At 35.3% G+C, this 14,240-nt stretch overlaps 1 protein-coding gene across 3 annotated transcripts in view; it reads left to right on the top strand.

The window, feature by feature from the left end:
- LOC125163600 (bifunctional heparan sulfate N-deacetylase/N-sulfotransferase 3) overlaps positions 1-14,240 on the top strand; it is a 192,256-nt gene that overhangs the window by 52,472 nt on the left and 125,544 nt on the right. For all 3 annotated transcript variants that reach the window (XM_047855588.1, XM_047855589.1, XM_047855590.1), the window contains exon 3: positions 9,739-9,826. In XM_047855588.1, coding sequence (XP_047711544.1) covers positions 9,739-9,826 — 88 coding nt within the window. The remainder of the gene's footprint in view (positions 1-9,738; positions 9,827-14,240) is intronic.

The raw sequence follows: 14,240 nt of genomic DNA, 5'->3' as shown, positions 1-14,240 counted from the left end.
TACCTGACAGTAACATTCCTAATGGTAAATCAATCATTCAGTGTTTAGTTGACTATTTTCTAAATTTGAAGTCTACACACAAAAAGGGGGAAACTATATCCTGCTAACTTAAAATATAAATACCAAAGGTGGGAGTGTGTTTTCTACATTTTACATGAGCCTCATCACATTTGGGAAAATGGATACGGAACTTTCAGCTGGGAATTTGCTAATTATAGTCAGGTGTTTTAAAGATTATCCTGCTTATTACTGACATTACATTAAGTCATGGCCACCATATGCTGAATGTTTAGACCTTGAGTGTGGCCTCACGAACATGGGCATGATTAATGAACAGCAAGTTTGGAATCAGAATGCGGTAGGAGTCTGACCCTGCCATTTGACTACTGCACAAGTCTGGACAAGTTTTTGAACCTCTCAGATCAGTTTCCTTCTCTGGGAAATAGTGACAACAATATACTGCTCATGGGCTAGGTATAAAGATCACATGGGAAAATGGATATACGGCCCTAAAACCTTTCCTAGCACATGGAGGTGGAGTTTTAGCTCTGTGGATGGAATCATTTCTCCCTTCCTCTGAACCTTATCCTAAATCAGGCATATGCCTAAAATTTTAAATGGTATTTTCAAATTGGACCTTAGTACTTTCAGGGATGTCTAATCAGCACTGAGGATTTTAAGCAAAAGAGGAAGATGATGCAAGTAGCTATATCACAGTAACTTTTACAAGGCTTTGTATTCCTTTCTGAGTGAATTCTTCATTCTCCCACTCAATGTTCAGGTATTTTATTGTTTGTATTGCCGGAACAGATTAAGAACAAAGGTTTGTGTGAAAGTCAAGGAGAAAATAGTTACATAGTAATCTTAAATTATTTCTGTTACATACTTACAGAGCATACATTATACATAACCTCTAATTTATACAGATGAGAGATGGTTTTGCTAGAACATTTGTTGACACAAAAGTGGCAAATAATGATATGTGAGTGGGAAAATAAAGAACGATTAAGTATGTGCTATTCTCACTGAGTGTTCACTTGAAATTGTTATGCATATTCTATTCAGTTTATGGTTGATATACTAAAGTAGTCAAAATATTAATGTACTTAAAAAAGGAAATTATCATAAAAAGTAGTTCAGTTTAGGGGCACCTGGGTGGCTCAGTCGGTTAAGTGCCCAACTTCAGCTCAGGTCACAATCTCATGGTTTGTGAGTTTGAGTCTGGCCTCGGGCTCTTTGCTGACAGCTCGGAGCCTGGAACCTGCTTCAGATTCTGGGTCTCCCTCTCTGTGCCCCACTCCTGCTCAAACTCTGCCTCTCTCTCCCTCTCTCAAAAACAAACATTAAATTTTTTTTTTAAGTAGTTCAGTTTCTTACAATATGGTATCTTTAGGAAAATGTAAGCTATATCTCACACATTCAGTTATAGAGAAAAAGTTTTTTATGAGTTGTAAAAAACATAATTGTGATGCCTTAATAATTTAAAATACTTGCTTTTAGCAGCAAAGCAGAAAAGGAAGCATAGCTCTAGGATGCCATATGAGGGGACTGAGGCATGTCAACCCACTTACTATTATTTCATAGTAAATTAGATTTCCACTAATTGTTGCAGAGGTATGTTGGAAATCCCTTAAGTACCATATTTGCTTTTCTTTTTTTTTTAATTAAATTTTTAAAAATTTCAATGCCAGTATAATTAACATATAGTGTTATATTAGTTTCAGGTGTACAATATAGTGACTCAACACTTCTGTACATTGCTCAGTGCTCATCATGATAAGTGCACTCTTTAATCCCCAACAACCTCCTCTCTGGTAACCATCACTTTGTTCTCTACAGTTAAGAGTCTGTATCTTGAATTCTCTCTCTCTCTCTCTTTTCCTTTGCTTGTTTTGTTTCTTAAATTCCACATGTGAGTAAGATCATATGGCATTTGTCTTTCTCTGACTGACTTATTTCACTTAGCATAATACTCTCTAGCTACATCCATGTCATTGAAAATGGCAAGATTTCATTCTTATATTTTGTGGCTGAGTAATATTCCATTTACATATATACCACCTCATTTTTAATTTTTTTTAAGTTTATTTATTTATTTTTGGCAGAGAGACAGAGCAAGTGGGGGAGGGGCAGAGAGAGAAGGAGAGAGAGAATCCCAAGCAGGCTCCACATTGTCAGCACAGAGCCCAATGTGGGTCTCAAAATTGCAAAATGTGAGATCATGACCTGCAATGAAACCAAGAGTCACTTAGCCTACTAAGCCACCCAAGTGCTCCTATACCACCTCATTTTTTTTAAATATGAAATTTATTGTCAAATTGGTTTCCATACAACACCCAGTGCTCATCCCAACAGGTGCCCTCCTCAATACCTATCACCCACCCTCCCCTTCCTCTCACCCCCCATCAACGCTCAGTTTATTCTCAGTTTTTAAGGGTCTCTTATGTTTTGGCTGCCTCTCTCTCTAACTTTTTTTTTTCTTCCCCTCCCTCATGGTCTTCTGTTAAGTTTCTCAGGATCCACATAAGAGTGAAAACATATGGTATCTGTCTTTCTCTGACTGACTTATTTCACTTAGCATAACACTCTCCAGTTCCATCCACGTTGCTACAAAAGGCCATATTTCATTCTTTCTCATTGCCAAGTAGTATTCCCATTGTGTATATAAACCACAATTTCTTTATCCATTCATCAGCTGATGGACATTTAGGCTCTTTCCATAATTTGGCTATTGTTGAGAGTGCTGCTATAAACATTGGGGTGCAAGTGCCCCCATGCATCAGCCCTCCTGTATCCCTTGGGTAAATTCCTAGCAGTGCTATTGCTGGGTCATAGGGTAGATCTATTTAATTTTTTGAGGAACCTCCACACTGTTTTCCAGAGCGGCTGCACCAGTTTGCATTCCCCCCAACAGTGCAAGAGGGTTCCTGTTTCTCCACATCCTTGCCAGCATCTATAGTCTCCTGATTTGTTCATTTTAGCCACTCTGACTGGCGTGAGGTATACCACCTCATTTTTATCTATTCCTCAGTCAGTGGACATTTGGGCTGTTTCCACAATTTGGCTATTGTGGATACAATTGTAGATAATGCTCCTGCTGTAAACACTGGGGCCACATGTATCGCTTTGAATTAGTATTTTTGTATTCTTTTAGTAGTATAATTGCTGGATCATAGTTAAATCATAGTTTAAAATCATCCATTTTAACTTTTTAAGGAGCCTGCACACTGTTTTCCAGAGTGGCTACACTAGTTTGCATTTCCACTAACAGTGCAAGAGGGTTCCCCTTTCTCCACATCCTCACCAACACCCGTTGTTTCTTGTGTTGTTGATTTTAGCGATTCTGAGAGGTGTGAGGTGATATTTTATTGTAGTTTTGTTTTGCATTTCCCTAATGATAAGTGGTGTTGTTGAAAATCTTTTCATGTTTGTTGGCTATATGTACGTCATCTTTGGAAATGTCTGTTCATGTCTTCTCCCCATTTTTAATTGGATTATTTGTTTTTTGGGTGTTGAGTTGTATCAGTTCTTTATATATTTTGAATACTAACCCTTTATCATTAATGTCATTTGCAAATATCTTCTATCATTCCAAAAGTTGCCTTTTAGTTTTGTTGATTATTTCTTTCACTGTGCAGAAGCTTTTTGTTTTGATGTAGTCCCAATAGTTTATTTTTGTGTTTGTTTTGCTTGCCTCAGGATACATGTCTAGAAAGAAGTTGCTAAGGCCAATATCAAAGAAGTTACTGCTTCTGTTCTCTTCTAGGATTTTTGATGGTTTTCTGTCTTACATTTAGGTCTTCCATCCATTTTGAATACATTTTTGTGTATGGTGTAAGAAAGTGGTTCAGGTTCATTCTTCTGCACGTTGTTGTCCCGTTTTGCCAATACCATTTGTGAAGACTCTTTCCCATTGGATATTCTTTCCTGCTTTGTTGAAGATTAGTTGGCCATACATTCGTGAGTCCATTTCTGGGTTCTCTATTCTGTTCCATTGATCTCTGGCTCTAGTTTTGTGCCAGTACCCTTTTGTTTGATGATTACAGCTTTGTAATACAGCTTGAAGTCTGGAATTGTGATGCCTCCATCTTTGGATTTCCTTTTAAACATTACCTCGGCTATTCGGGGTCTTTCGTGGTTCCATACAAATTTTAGAATTGTTTGTTCTAGCTCTATGAAGAATGCTGGTGTTATTTTGATAGGGATTGCACTGAATGTGTAGACTGCTTTGGGTACTATCGACATTTTAACGATATTTGTTCTTCCAATCCATGAACATGGCATGCTTTTCTATTTCTTTGTGTCTTCTTCAATTTCTTTCATTAAGCTTTCTATAGTTTTCAGCATACCTCTTTGGTGAGGTTTATTCCTTGGTCTCTCCCAGTTTTGGGTGCAATTGTAAATGGGATCGATTTCTTGATATCTCTTTCTGCTGCTTCATTATTGGTGTCTAGAAATGCAACCGATCTGTACATTGATTTTATATCTTGCAACTTTGCTGAATTCACGTATCAGTTCTAGCAGTTTTCTGTTGGACTCTTTTGGGTTTCCCACATAAAAATATCATGTCATCTGTGAAGAGTGAGAGTTTTACTTCATTTTTCCCAATTTGTATGCCTTTTATTTATTTTTGTTGTCTGATTGCTGTGGCTAGTACTTCCAGTATTATGTTCAATAACAGTGATGAGAATGGACATCCCTGTCATGTTCCTCACCTTAGGGGGAAAGCTTTCAGTTTCCCCCCGTTGAGTATGATGTTATTTGTGAGTTTTTCATATATGGCCTTTATGATGTTGAGGTATATTCCTTCTATCCCTACTTTCTTGAGGATTTTTATCAAGAAACGATGCTGTATTTTGTCAAATGCTTTTTCTTCATCTATTGATAAGATCATATTATTCTTATCCTTTCTTTTAGTAATGTGGTATATCACATTGATTTGTGAATACTGAGCCAGCCCTGCAGCCCAGGAATAAATCTCACTTGATCATGGTGAATAATTCTTAATGTACTAGTGGATTCAATTTGCTAGTATCTTTTTGAGAATTTTTGCATCCAGGCTCATCAGGGATATTGGCCTATAATTCTCCTTTTTAGAGGGGTCTTTGTCTGGTTTTGGAATCAAGGTAATGCTGGCCTCATAGAATGAGTTTGGAAGCTTTCCTTCCATTTCTATTTTTTTGAACAGTTTGAGAATAGGTATTAACTCTTGTTTAAATGTCTGGTAGAATTCCCCTGGGAAACCTTTTGGCACAGATTTGTTGGGAGATTTTTGATTACTGAGTCAATTTCTTTGCTGATAATGGGTCTGTCAAATGTTCTATTTCTTCCTGTTTCAGTCTTGGTAGCGTGTATGTTTCTAGGAATTTGTCCATTTCTTCCAGATTTCCCAGTTTTGTTGGCATATAATATTTCATAGTATTGTCTTATAATTGTTTGTATTTCTATGGTGTTGGTTGTGATCTCTTTTTCATTTGTGATTTTATCTGTTTGGGTCCTTTCCCTTTCTTTTTGATAAGTCTGGCTAGGGGTTTATCAATTTTGTTAAATCTTTCCAAGAACCAGGTCTTAGTTTTGTTGATCTGTTCTACTGTTTGTTTGTTTGAAGTTTATTCATTTTTGAGAGAGAGAGAGAGACAAAGTGTGAGCAGGGGAGGGACAGAGAGAGAGAGAAGGAGACACAGAATCTGAAGCAGGCTGCAGGCTCTGAGATTTGTCAGCGCAGAGCCCAATGTGGGGCTCAAACTCACAAACTGCAAGGTCATGACCTTAGCCAAAGCCAGATGCTTAACCAACAGAGCCACCAAGGCACCCCTCTACTGGTTTTGTTGTTGTTGTTGTTGTTGTTTATATATCGTTCATTTCTGCTCTAATCTTTGTTATTTCCCTTCTTCTGCTGGCATAGGCTTTATTTGCTGTTCTTTTTCTAGCTCCTTTAGGTGTAAGGTTAGTAATGTGTTATTTTAAAAGTAATTACTGATGCCTGGAATTGTAAATTACCTTGCTAATTATATACAAAGTTTGGAACAGTTAAAAATACAAGTACCATTTTTCAATAATCAGACTATTTCTGACAATAGAAATCTTTTCCTAGGGTTCTTGGATTGGAGGAGACCACTGAATGGTACCTCTGCAGGTGGTTGTGATTCTTTACCTCCTCCGTGACCAACATACTCTACACATGAGAGGGTTTGCCTGCCCAAATGCATTTGGTTTTCTGAATTTGATATGAGAACACTGATTTGGCTTATCATGATTATACTTTTAGATATTATCACAGCATTTTTGACATGTTGCACATAGAGAATAAAGCAAAAAATCATTTATATTTTTATAATACTTTGTTCATAGTAATAATAGACTAGCTCAGTTTTAAAAAGACTAATGCTGAATAAAATCATTCTAGCAATGAAGAGTTCAATGAAAAGAATATAATCTAAGAACATTGCTGGGTGTTCTAGCTTCTAGCACTTCAGAAGCCTATTTTGAAAAGATGGAATAGTGGATGAACATATAACATTGTTTTCATATACCCCCCCCCCCAAATCTGGCTTCTAAAAACAATAGTATAAGAGATAAGAAATATTATGGCTTATCTTAAGTATATAAAATATCCTCTAGAAATAAATTTCCCTCTTCCCCAGATATAGGCATAATGGTAGTATCTACTGTCTGTTTCAGTATATCTTTTATGTGTTTTAGTGTTTGTTTCTAGAATGTCAGATAAATGTGTAAAATGCCAACTCAAATCTGCATAATCATGGCTAGTTCAATAATTTGAATCAACGTATTCTAGTTGATTTAGAGGTTAGTTCACAGGTACATTATTTAGCTTCAAAGGCCAGAGAACAAGCTAGGTTTGTTTGTTTGTTTACTTTCTTATCAAGTATTGTAAAGATTAGTTTTAAAAGGCAATCAAGGGTCATATAGCAAAGCTCAAGGTTAGCTGAGGACTTTTTCAAAGAGACAAAAAAAAAAACTTCCAACTTTAAGGTTAAAGCATTGAACACATAAGAAATTATTTTAAAATGGATTTCAAATCTATACTTTAACCATTGAATAAAGTGAGTAAAATGAAGTAAGTAAGATGGATAAAAGATCTAACGGGAAGGAACAATAATAAGAGCTAGCTAGAATATTCAAATGGGGAGAAGAAATGAAAAAGAAGGGAAGAGGGAAGCCTAGAGGAGACTGAAGACAAATAAAATGAGAAATGAGGAAAACAACTTTTAAGTAATGAGACAAATATATGACATAATTATTAGTAACATATAATGATATACATAAAATATATAATTGCTGATAACTATATCAACACCTAATACTTTAGGCCACTTTTTTAAAAAGCTTATCAAGCACTCCTACATATATTATCCCTTTTAGAATCCTCATCACAACTTTGTGAGTTAGATAATTATCTCCACTCTAACAAATGAAGAGAAAATTTCAGAGAATATAAATTGTCTAACATCACTAACAATAACAACAATCTTATTAATAGTACTGATAGTAGCAGCAGCAATAAGACAGGAGCAGGAACTAATCATTGTTGACCACCTATTATATGCCAGTAACTATGTCAAGAGCATAAAAGCATGTAACCCTCACAACTGTGCTTTGAGGTAATTATTATTATTCATACTTTACATGTGATGAGTCTGAGGTCTAAAAATGTTAACAGCATGCCCAATACTGAATAGAGACAGATCCAGAATTTCAGCTGAGGGAATCTGACTCCCAAGTCTTACATGACTTCACGATAAGTCCCTGAGCTGGTATTTAAATCCATACCTTCCGGGGCACCTGGGTGGCTCAGTCAGTTAAGTGTCCAACTCTTGGTTTCAGCTCAGGTCATGATCTCACAGTTCGTGCCCTCTCTCTCTCAAAATATATAAATAAACTTTAAATAAGTGAATAAATAAATAAATAAATAAATAAATCCATACCTTCCTATTCTATACCTTATGTTCCTTCCATAAGGACAGAATGAGAAAGTCTCACACCCTACATCCAGGCAGCACCACTCCCCACCCCTTTACACAATAAGATTCTGTGTCCCATTACTCATTTTGTCACTGCTGAGCTGGCCAAATTCTCCTTTCCCTGCCCAACCCATGCCCAGGCCTTGCAATGACAGAATCTAACCTGTCCCTAATGACATTGCCATCATTAACCCTTTGTTTCTATACTTAGGTGTGGAAATCCACAAACAAACATGTCTTCTATCTTTGAGTGCCCTCAGGACCCACATATTTTATGGTTCAGTTGTTCAGTCAAAGTAAATTGTTCATGTAAACACAGCAGTGATAGAAAAAGAAGACTTGGATACCTAAATTTTGGAAAATTACCATTGGCCAGACGAATTTAAATAGAGATTCAGAAGTCCTCTTCCTCTGTTTCTACACAATAAGGAGAATCACTTATGTCCACAGATAAGGGATAATCTCTGAATAAAAGGTGTATCTATTTAGCTCCCCAATAAAGACCGAGACCTTGAACATGATGGGGCAAGGCTTCCAGGTGTCAGCTATGCTGCTAAAATAAGATTTTATTGTGGACCCAGTTGTAACTATGGAAAGTGGGAAGAGGGGTACCTAATATGGAATCAGGCAATCTATATCCTTAGTCTACAATTTACCACTAATTTTACCTGTGAAAATGGGCAACTCATTTCTCCTCAGTTTCCTCGTGTGTAAAAAAAGTTATTAACTAAGATCTTTCACAAATCTAGTCTATAGTGTTACTTTCTGCCTAGTTGTCTGTGTAGGGAGGGTGGCAGGGAGAAAAGAAATATAAGAATAGGAATTTAAATAATGAGGAAGAAAAGAAGGAGCAGAAAGAAAAGAAGTCCATTAAAAATTCATAGCATGAGGGTGCCTGAGTGGTTCAGTCAGTTAAGCATCCAATTCTCGGTTTCAGTTCAGGTCATGATCTCATGATTTCATGAGTTTGAGTCCCACATCGGGCTCTGTCCTGACAGTTCAGAGCCTGCTTGGGATTTTCCTTCTCTCCCTCTCTCTCTGCTCCTCCCCTGCTCACACTGTCTCTATCTCTCTCAATATAAATAGCCTTAAATTTTTTTTTTTAATTCGTAGCATGGTAAATACTTTATAAGATGTAATAATTAAAACTCTGTTTTAAAAAGTTTTACCTTCAAAAGTAGGGCTGTTTGTTTGTTTGTTTGTTTGTTTGTTTTTTAATGAAAGGCTGAATTAGAGATTTACTTTATCATGATATCCTCTTTTGAAGAACAATCACTGCCTTGTGGGAATCTAAGACTTAAAGATTGAAAAGTCTTGGATTTTGAAGACCAAAGGCATATCCGAGAAATAACAATGTTTCCTTTCAACATATGTTCTTGCATAGTTTCACTTAAAGAGTGTCCTTCTTTTGACAATTGGTGATCTATGTCCCTGAGAAATGAAAGGAGATATATTTTATGTACTAGATAACAGTTCCTTTAATACATGCAGAATAAACTTTTCATGTAACTTCCTTTTTCTAGCTGACACTTTTTGCTAATTTATTGCAAGCTGAAGGATAAATATGTGTATATGTTTATGTTATCTTGAAAGCATCTCTCTGGTTGTAAATTGGTAAAGACACTACTTTCCATCATTTAATTCTCTCATGTATAAAGGAGTAGTTTTACCCTTTGAATGCAAAAGGAAGATATCTTTTAAAACTTCTCAATGACATTTTCTAACCCGATTTTTGTTTTTTAATTATGTATTTCAGGCCCTGCTTGACACTCAGAATCTTTTGCGTGCACAAATCACAAATTTTACGTTCAACCTTGGATTTTCAGGAAAATTTTACCATACAGGTAAGAAAAAGGCGGTTAATTACTCTCAACGGCCTCTCTGACTACTGTATTTAAAAATAAGATAAAAACAGAGAGGAAGGCAAACCATAACAGATTCTTAAATACAGGGAACAAACTGAGGGATGCTGGAGGGGAGGGGGGTAGGGAATGGGCTAAATGGATGATGGGCATTAAGGAGGGCACTTGTTGGGATGAGCACTGGGTGTTCTATGTTAGTGATGAATCTCTGGGTTCTACTCCTGAAATCAATATTACACTGTATTTTAACTAGCTTGAATTTAATTAAATAAATTTAAAATAATAAATAAATAAATATAAATAAATAAATTTTGTGACACCTTTTCTTACATCTTCCTACATTCCATGTCTCTGTCCTATTCTATGTTCCTCATATTATTCAATTCAATTTAGCATATCATTTTCTTAATGTTTATTGATTTATTTTTGAGAGAGACAGAGTGCGAGTGGGGGAAGGGCAGAGAGAGAGGGGGAGACAGAATCTGAAGCAGGCTCCAGGCTCTCAGGTGCCAGCGCAGAGTCCGACGTGGGGCTCAAACCCAAGAACTGTGAGATTATAACCTGAGCCAAAGTTGGATGCTTAACCAACTGAGCCACCCAGGCGCCCCCTTAAGATAGCATTTTTTAACCTTTACAAAATGTTTATGGTTTGAACATTTATTCATCATGTTATTATATAATGGCCTTCCTTTTCTACTGAAGCATAACTTACATATATAAAAGTGCAATAAGTAGTAAATGTGGTGCTCAATGAATTTTAAGAAACCAGCGCAAATCAAGAGAGAGAATACTACCAGAATCCCCGCACCCACCTACCTTGTGCTTCCTCACAGTCACTAGCCTCTCTCAAAGAAAACCACTATCCTGGCTTCTAATATCATAAACTATTTTGCATGGCTTTGAGATGTGTGTAGAAGGAATCATACAGTATCAGCCCTTCTGTATCCAGCTTGTTTTATTAAGTGACTGAGCCACCCAGGTGTCCCTGTTCAATATCATTCTGGTTTTACAGATATTATTGTGTATAGTTGTAATTCTTTCATTTTCATTGCTTTATAGCATTCCATTGTTTGAATATATCAAAATTTCCTTATTCCATTCCTTTCCAATGTAGATGTTGGGTTTTTTTTTTTCTAGTTTTTGGCTTTTTTTGACTAATCATGTTAAGAACACTTTTGTACCTATCCTTCAGAGATCATAACTATTTTTTTTTTCTGTTGGTTATCAACTAGGGGTAGAATTTTTAGTTATATAGCACAATTATGGCCAACTTTAGTAGAAAAATGACAGGTTTTCAAAATGGTTGTACTGATTTTCATTCCCAACAGTGTATGAGTTTTCTTGTTACTCCACATTCTCACTAACATTTGATATTGTTCGTCTTTTTAAGTTTAGCCTTTCTGGTGAGCACATAGAGATATTTTATGGTTTTAATGTACATTTTTTTCATGAGCAGTAACATTGAGCTTATTTCATATATTTATTGGCCATTTGGAGATCGTCTTTTGTGAATTATTTGAGATTTTTTTTCTGTTAGGTTACTTGCTTTTTCTTGTTGATTTGTAGAAATTCTTTATGTATTATTTTTTTCTTTTTCTTCTTTATACATTCTTAATGAGCCCTTCGTCAGTTACGTATGTTGCAAATATACATTCTCCTATTTTTCAGGTTTCTTTTCACATTCCTAATGGTGTTTTTTGATGACCAAAAATACTTAATGTAGCCTAGTTCATCTTTTTGTTTCTGTATGGTCGATTTTTTGTGTCTTTTTAAAGATATTTTTTCATACTATAAAATCATAAAAATATGCTTCTATGTTCTTACAACTTACAAATCTGAAATCCATCTGGAGTTGATTTTTTTGTATGTATGAGATAGAGGTCAAGATACCTTCTTTTTTCCACAAAGATATCTAATTGGCACCAAGTATTAAGTGACCATCCTTTCCCCACTCCACCATAGTGTCATCATTGTCATATATAACCATATATGTGGACTCTACACTCTCCTGTTCATTGGATCTATTTGTGTACGTCACACGATCTTGTTTACTGTACCTTTGTAATTAATACTAATTTCTGCTAATAAATACTAATACTAATAGACTTAATACTAATACCTAGTTTTGCTCATCTTCTTCAAGATTGCCTTGGAAATTCTTGGCCCTGTGCATTTTCATATAACTTTTTAGAATCAGCTTACCAATGTCCACAAAGAAATTAGTAGAGTTTTTATTAAGATTGCATTAAATCTATTAATTTGTGTAGAAATGCCATCCTAAATGTTGAGTCTTCCAATCTTTGAATGCCTTTAGGTCATCTTTAATTGCACTTGATAAAACTTTTACTGTTTTTAGATTCATTCCTTAGTGGGGCTTTTTGATGCAATATCAAATGGTGTCTTGTTTTTTATTTCATTTTGCATTTCTTTGTTGATGGTATGTAAAAATACAATTAAATTGTGTACTGATCTTGTATCCAGCAACCTTGCTATGTTCACTTATTAATTCTGTACTTTGTAGGCTTTTTTAAAATTTTCTATTTATACAATCATATAAAATTTTGGATACTAAAACGGTCCTTCCTCATTTCTGAGCCTTGTGAATTTTTTTCCTTACCTATATTGCACTAGGTTAGCTCTCCAGTACAACATTAAGTAAAAGTGGTGATGATGACACATGTCTTATTCCTGACATCAGGGGAAATCTTTCAGTAGTTTTTTTTTCCCCTATTCTCAAGGGGAATTCTTTCATCAGACTAGTTTGTAGACACTCTTTATTAGCTAAAGGAGCTCCTTCTATTCCTAGATTGCTAAGAGTTTTATCATGAGTGGGTGTACTTTGTCTTTAAGTTATTTATCTGTTGCATCTCTTCCCTTACTAAAATGAGCACTCCATGAAGTCTTCACTGTTGTAACACCAGCAACTAGAACAATGACTACTGAAAATGAATTAATGAACAAATGATTGACTGAAAGTAAAATCCCATTTAACTATTAGTATTTATATGAAACAAGGTCAGAGAATAAAATTTTACCACATTGCATTGTGAAAGAAATTCACTCTAAATATTAAGAATAACTAGAAACTTTCTTTCCCAAACATAATAGAAATAGAAATAAGAAAACACTTCTGGCAACTTATTTTTTTGCCTAATGCTGAATGTGAAAGATTGACTCTAGCCATTGCTCTCCTTCCTTTTTGTTTCTGAAATATTTGTCCTTTTCCCCTACGTGGGCATTTCCCACAGCTCACAGTAAGAATGGCCACTACTTAAGCCAAAGAAAGTAGAACACAGGAGAAAGCTAAGGCCAAGGCTTGAAGGGATCTTGTTATCTGCATATGATATGAAAGCTTCCACGCAACTTAGCTAGGCTTATCTAAAACCAATAAAGTCATTTTTTAGTGGGAACAGATGTAAAGTTTAATACTCCTAATCTTTCAAAAATTAGATATTGTAAAGTTTAATTGAATTATATTGTCTTTCTAAATATGTAATTCCTTATCCTATTAAAAATTCTATTTTATTCAATCTCAAAGGGAAGGAGAAAAATAGCACTATCATAATAGTAAGACTTTCTTTCAGGAAGAGGTTCCATCTTGTTTGATATATATTTAGTTTTCGAAGCATTTGTGGATTTTTTGAGAAGTAAAGAGATTAAGGAAATAAAATCATAGTTCCCTTCTAGTGAGCAGCACCACATTCTAGGTACTTAGCTAATCACTTTTCATGTGCCTTCTCAATGAATCCTAGGAGTTAAAGATTATGTTACCCTGTTTCTAGATAAGAACATAGAAACTTAGAGGGGCCTAAGGTCATACAGCTAGTTAAGTGCAAAAAACAGTCTTAACCTTAGATCAGGCAGAGCCTAAGTCTTATGCATTAGATAAATTGCATTTTTAATATTTAATTGGCAATTCTTGATAAAGGAAGCTGAATGGCAAAAGGTTCCTTCCCCTTATCTATAGATACTTTAGGTTTGTATATTTCCCCAGATCATGGAGAACCAGCAGTCTTGGTAAATTCTAACTATATTACAGAATTAATTAACAATGTGAAGAGCAATATTATATCGAATTCGTAAATGATGATCTTATTTCTAAAATCCAAATTTGGTCAATAAATGATAGTTAAGGGCTCTGAATTTGGAGTTGTTTATCTGGGTTAGAATTTAGAGCCCATTATGGAAAAATCCCAAATTTCCATCAAATGATGAACGGATTAGAAGATGTGAGATAGATAGATATATAGATAGATAGATAGATAGATAGATAGAACTGGAAGGTATTATGCTAAGTGAAATAAGTCAGTCAGAGAAAGACAGATACCATATGTTTTCACTCATATGTGGAATTTGAGAAACTTAACAGAAGACCATAGGGGAAGGGAAAGAAAAA

This window comes from Prionailurus viverrinus, chromosome B1 (genome assembly GCF_022837055.1).
Source record: "Prionailurus viverrinus isolate Anna chromosome B1, UM_Priviv_1.0, whole genome shotgun sequence".
Lineage (NCBI taxonomy): Eukaryota > Metazoa > Chordata > Mammalia > Carnivora > Felidae > Prionailurus > Prionailurus viverrinus.
Note: the sequence above shows the minus strand (reverse complement) of the source record. Positions and strands in the feature narration are given on the sequence as shown.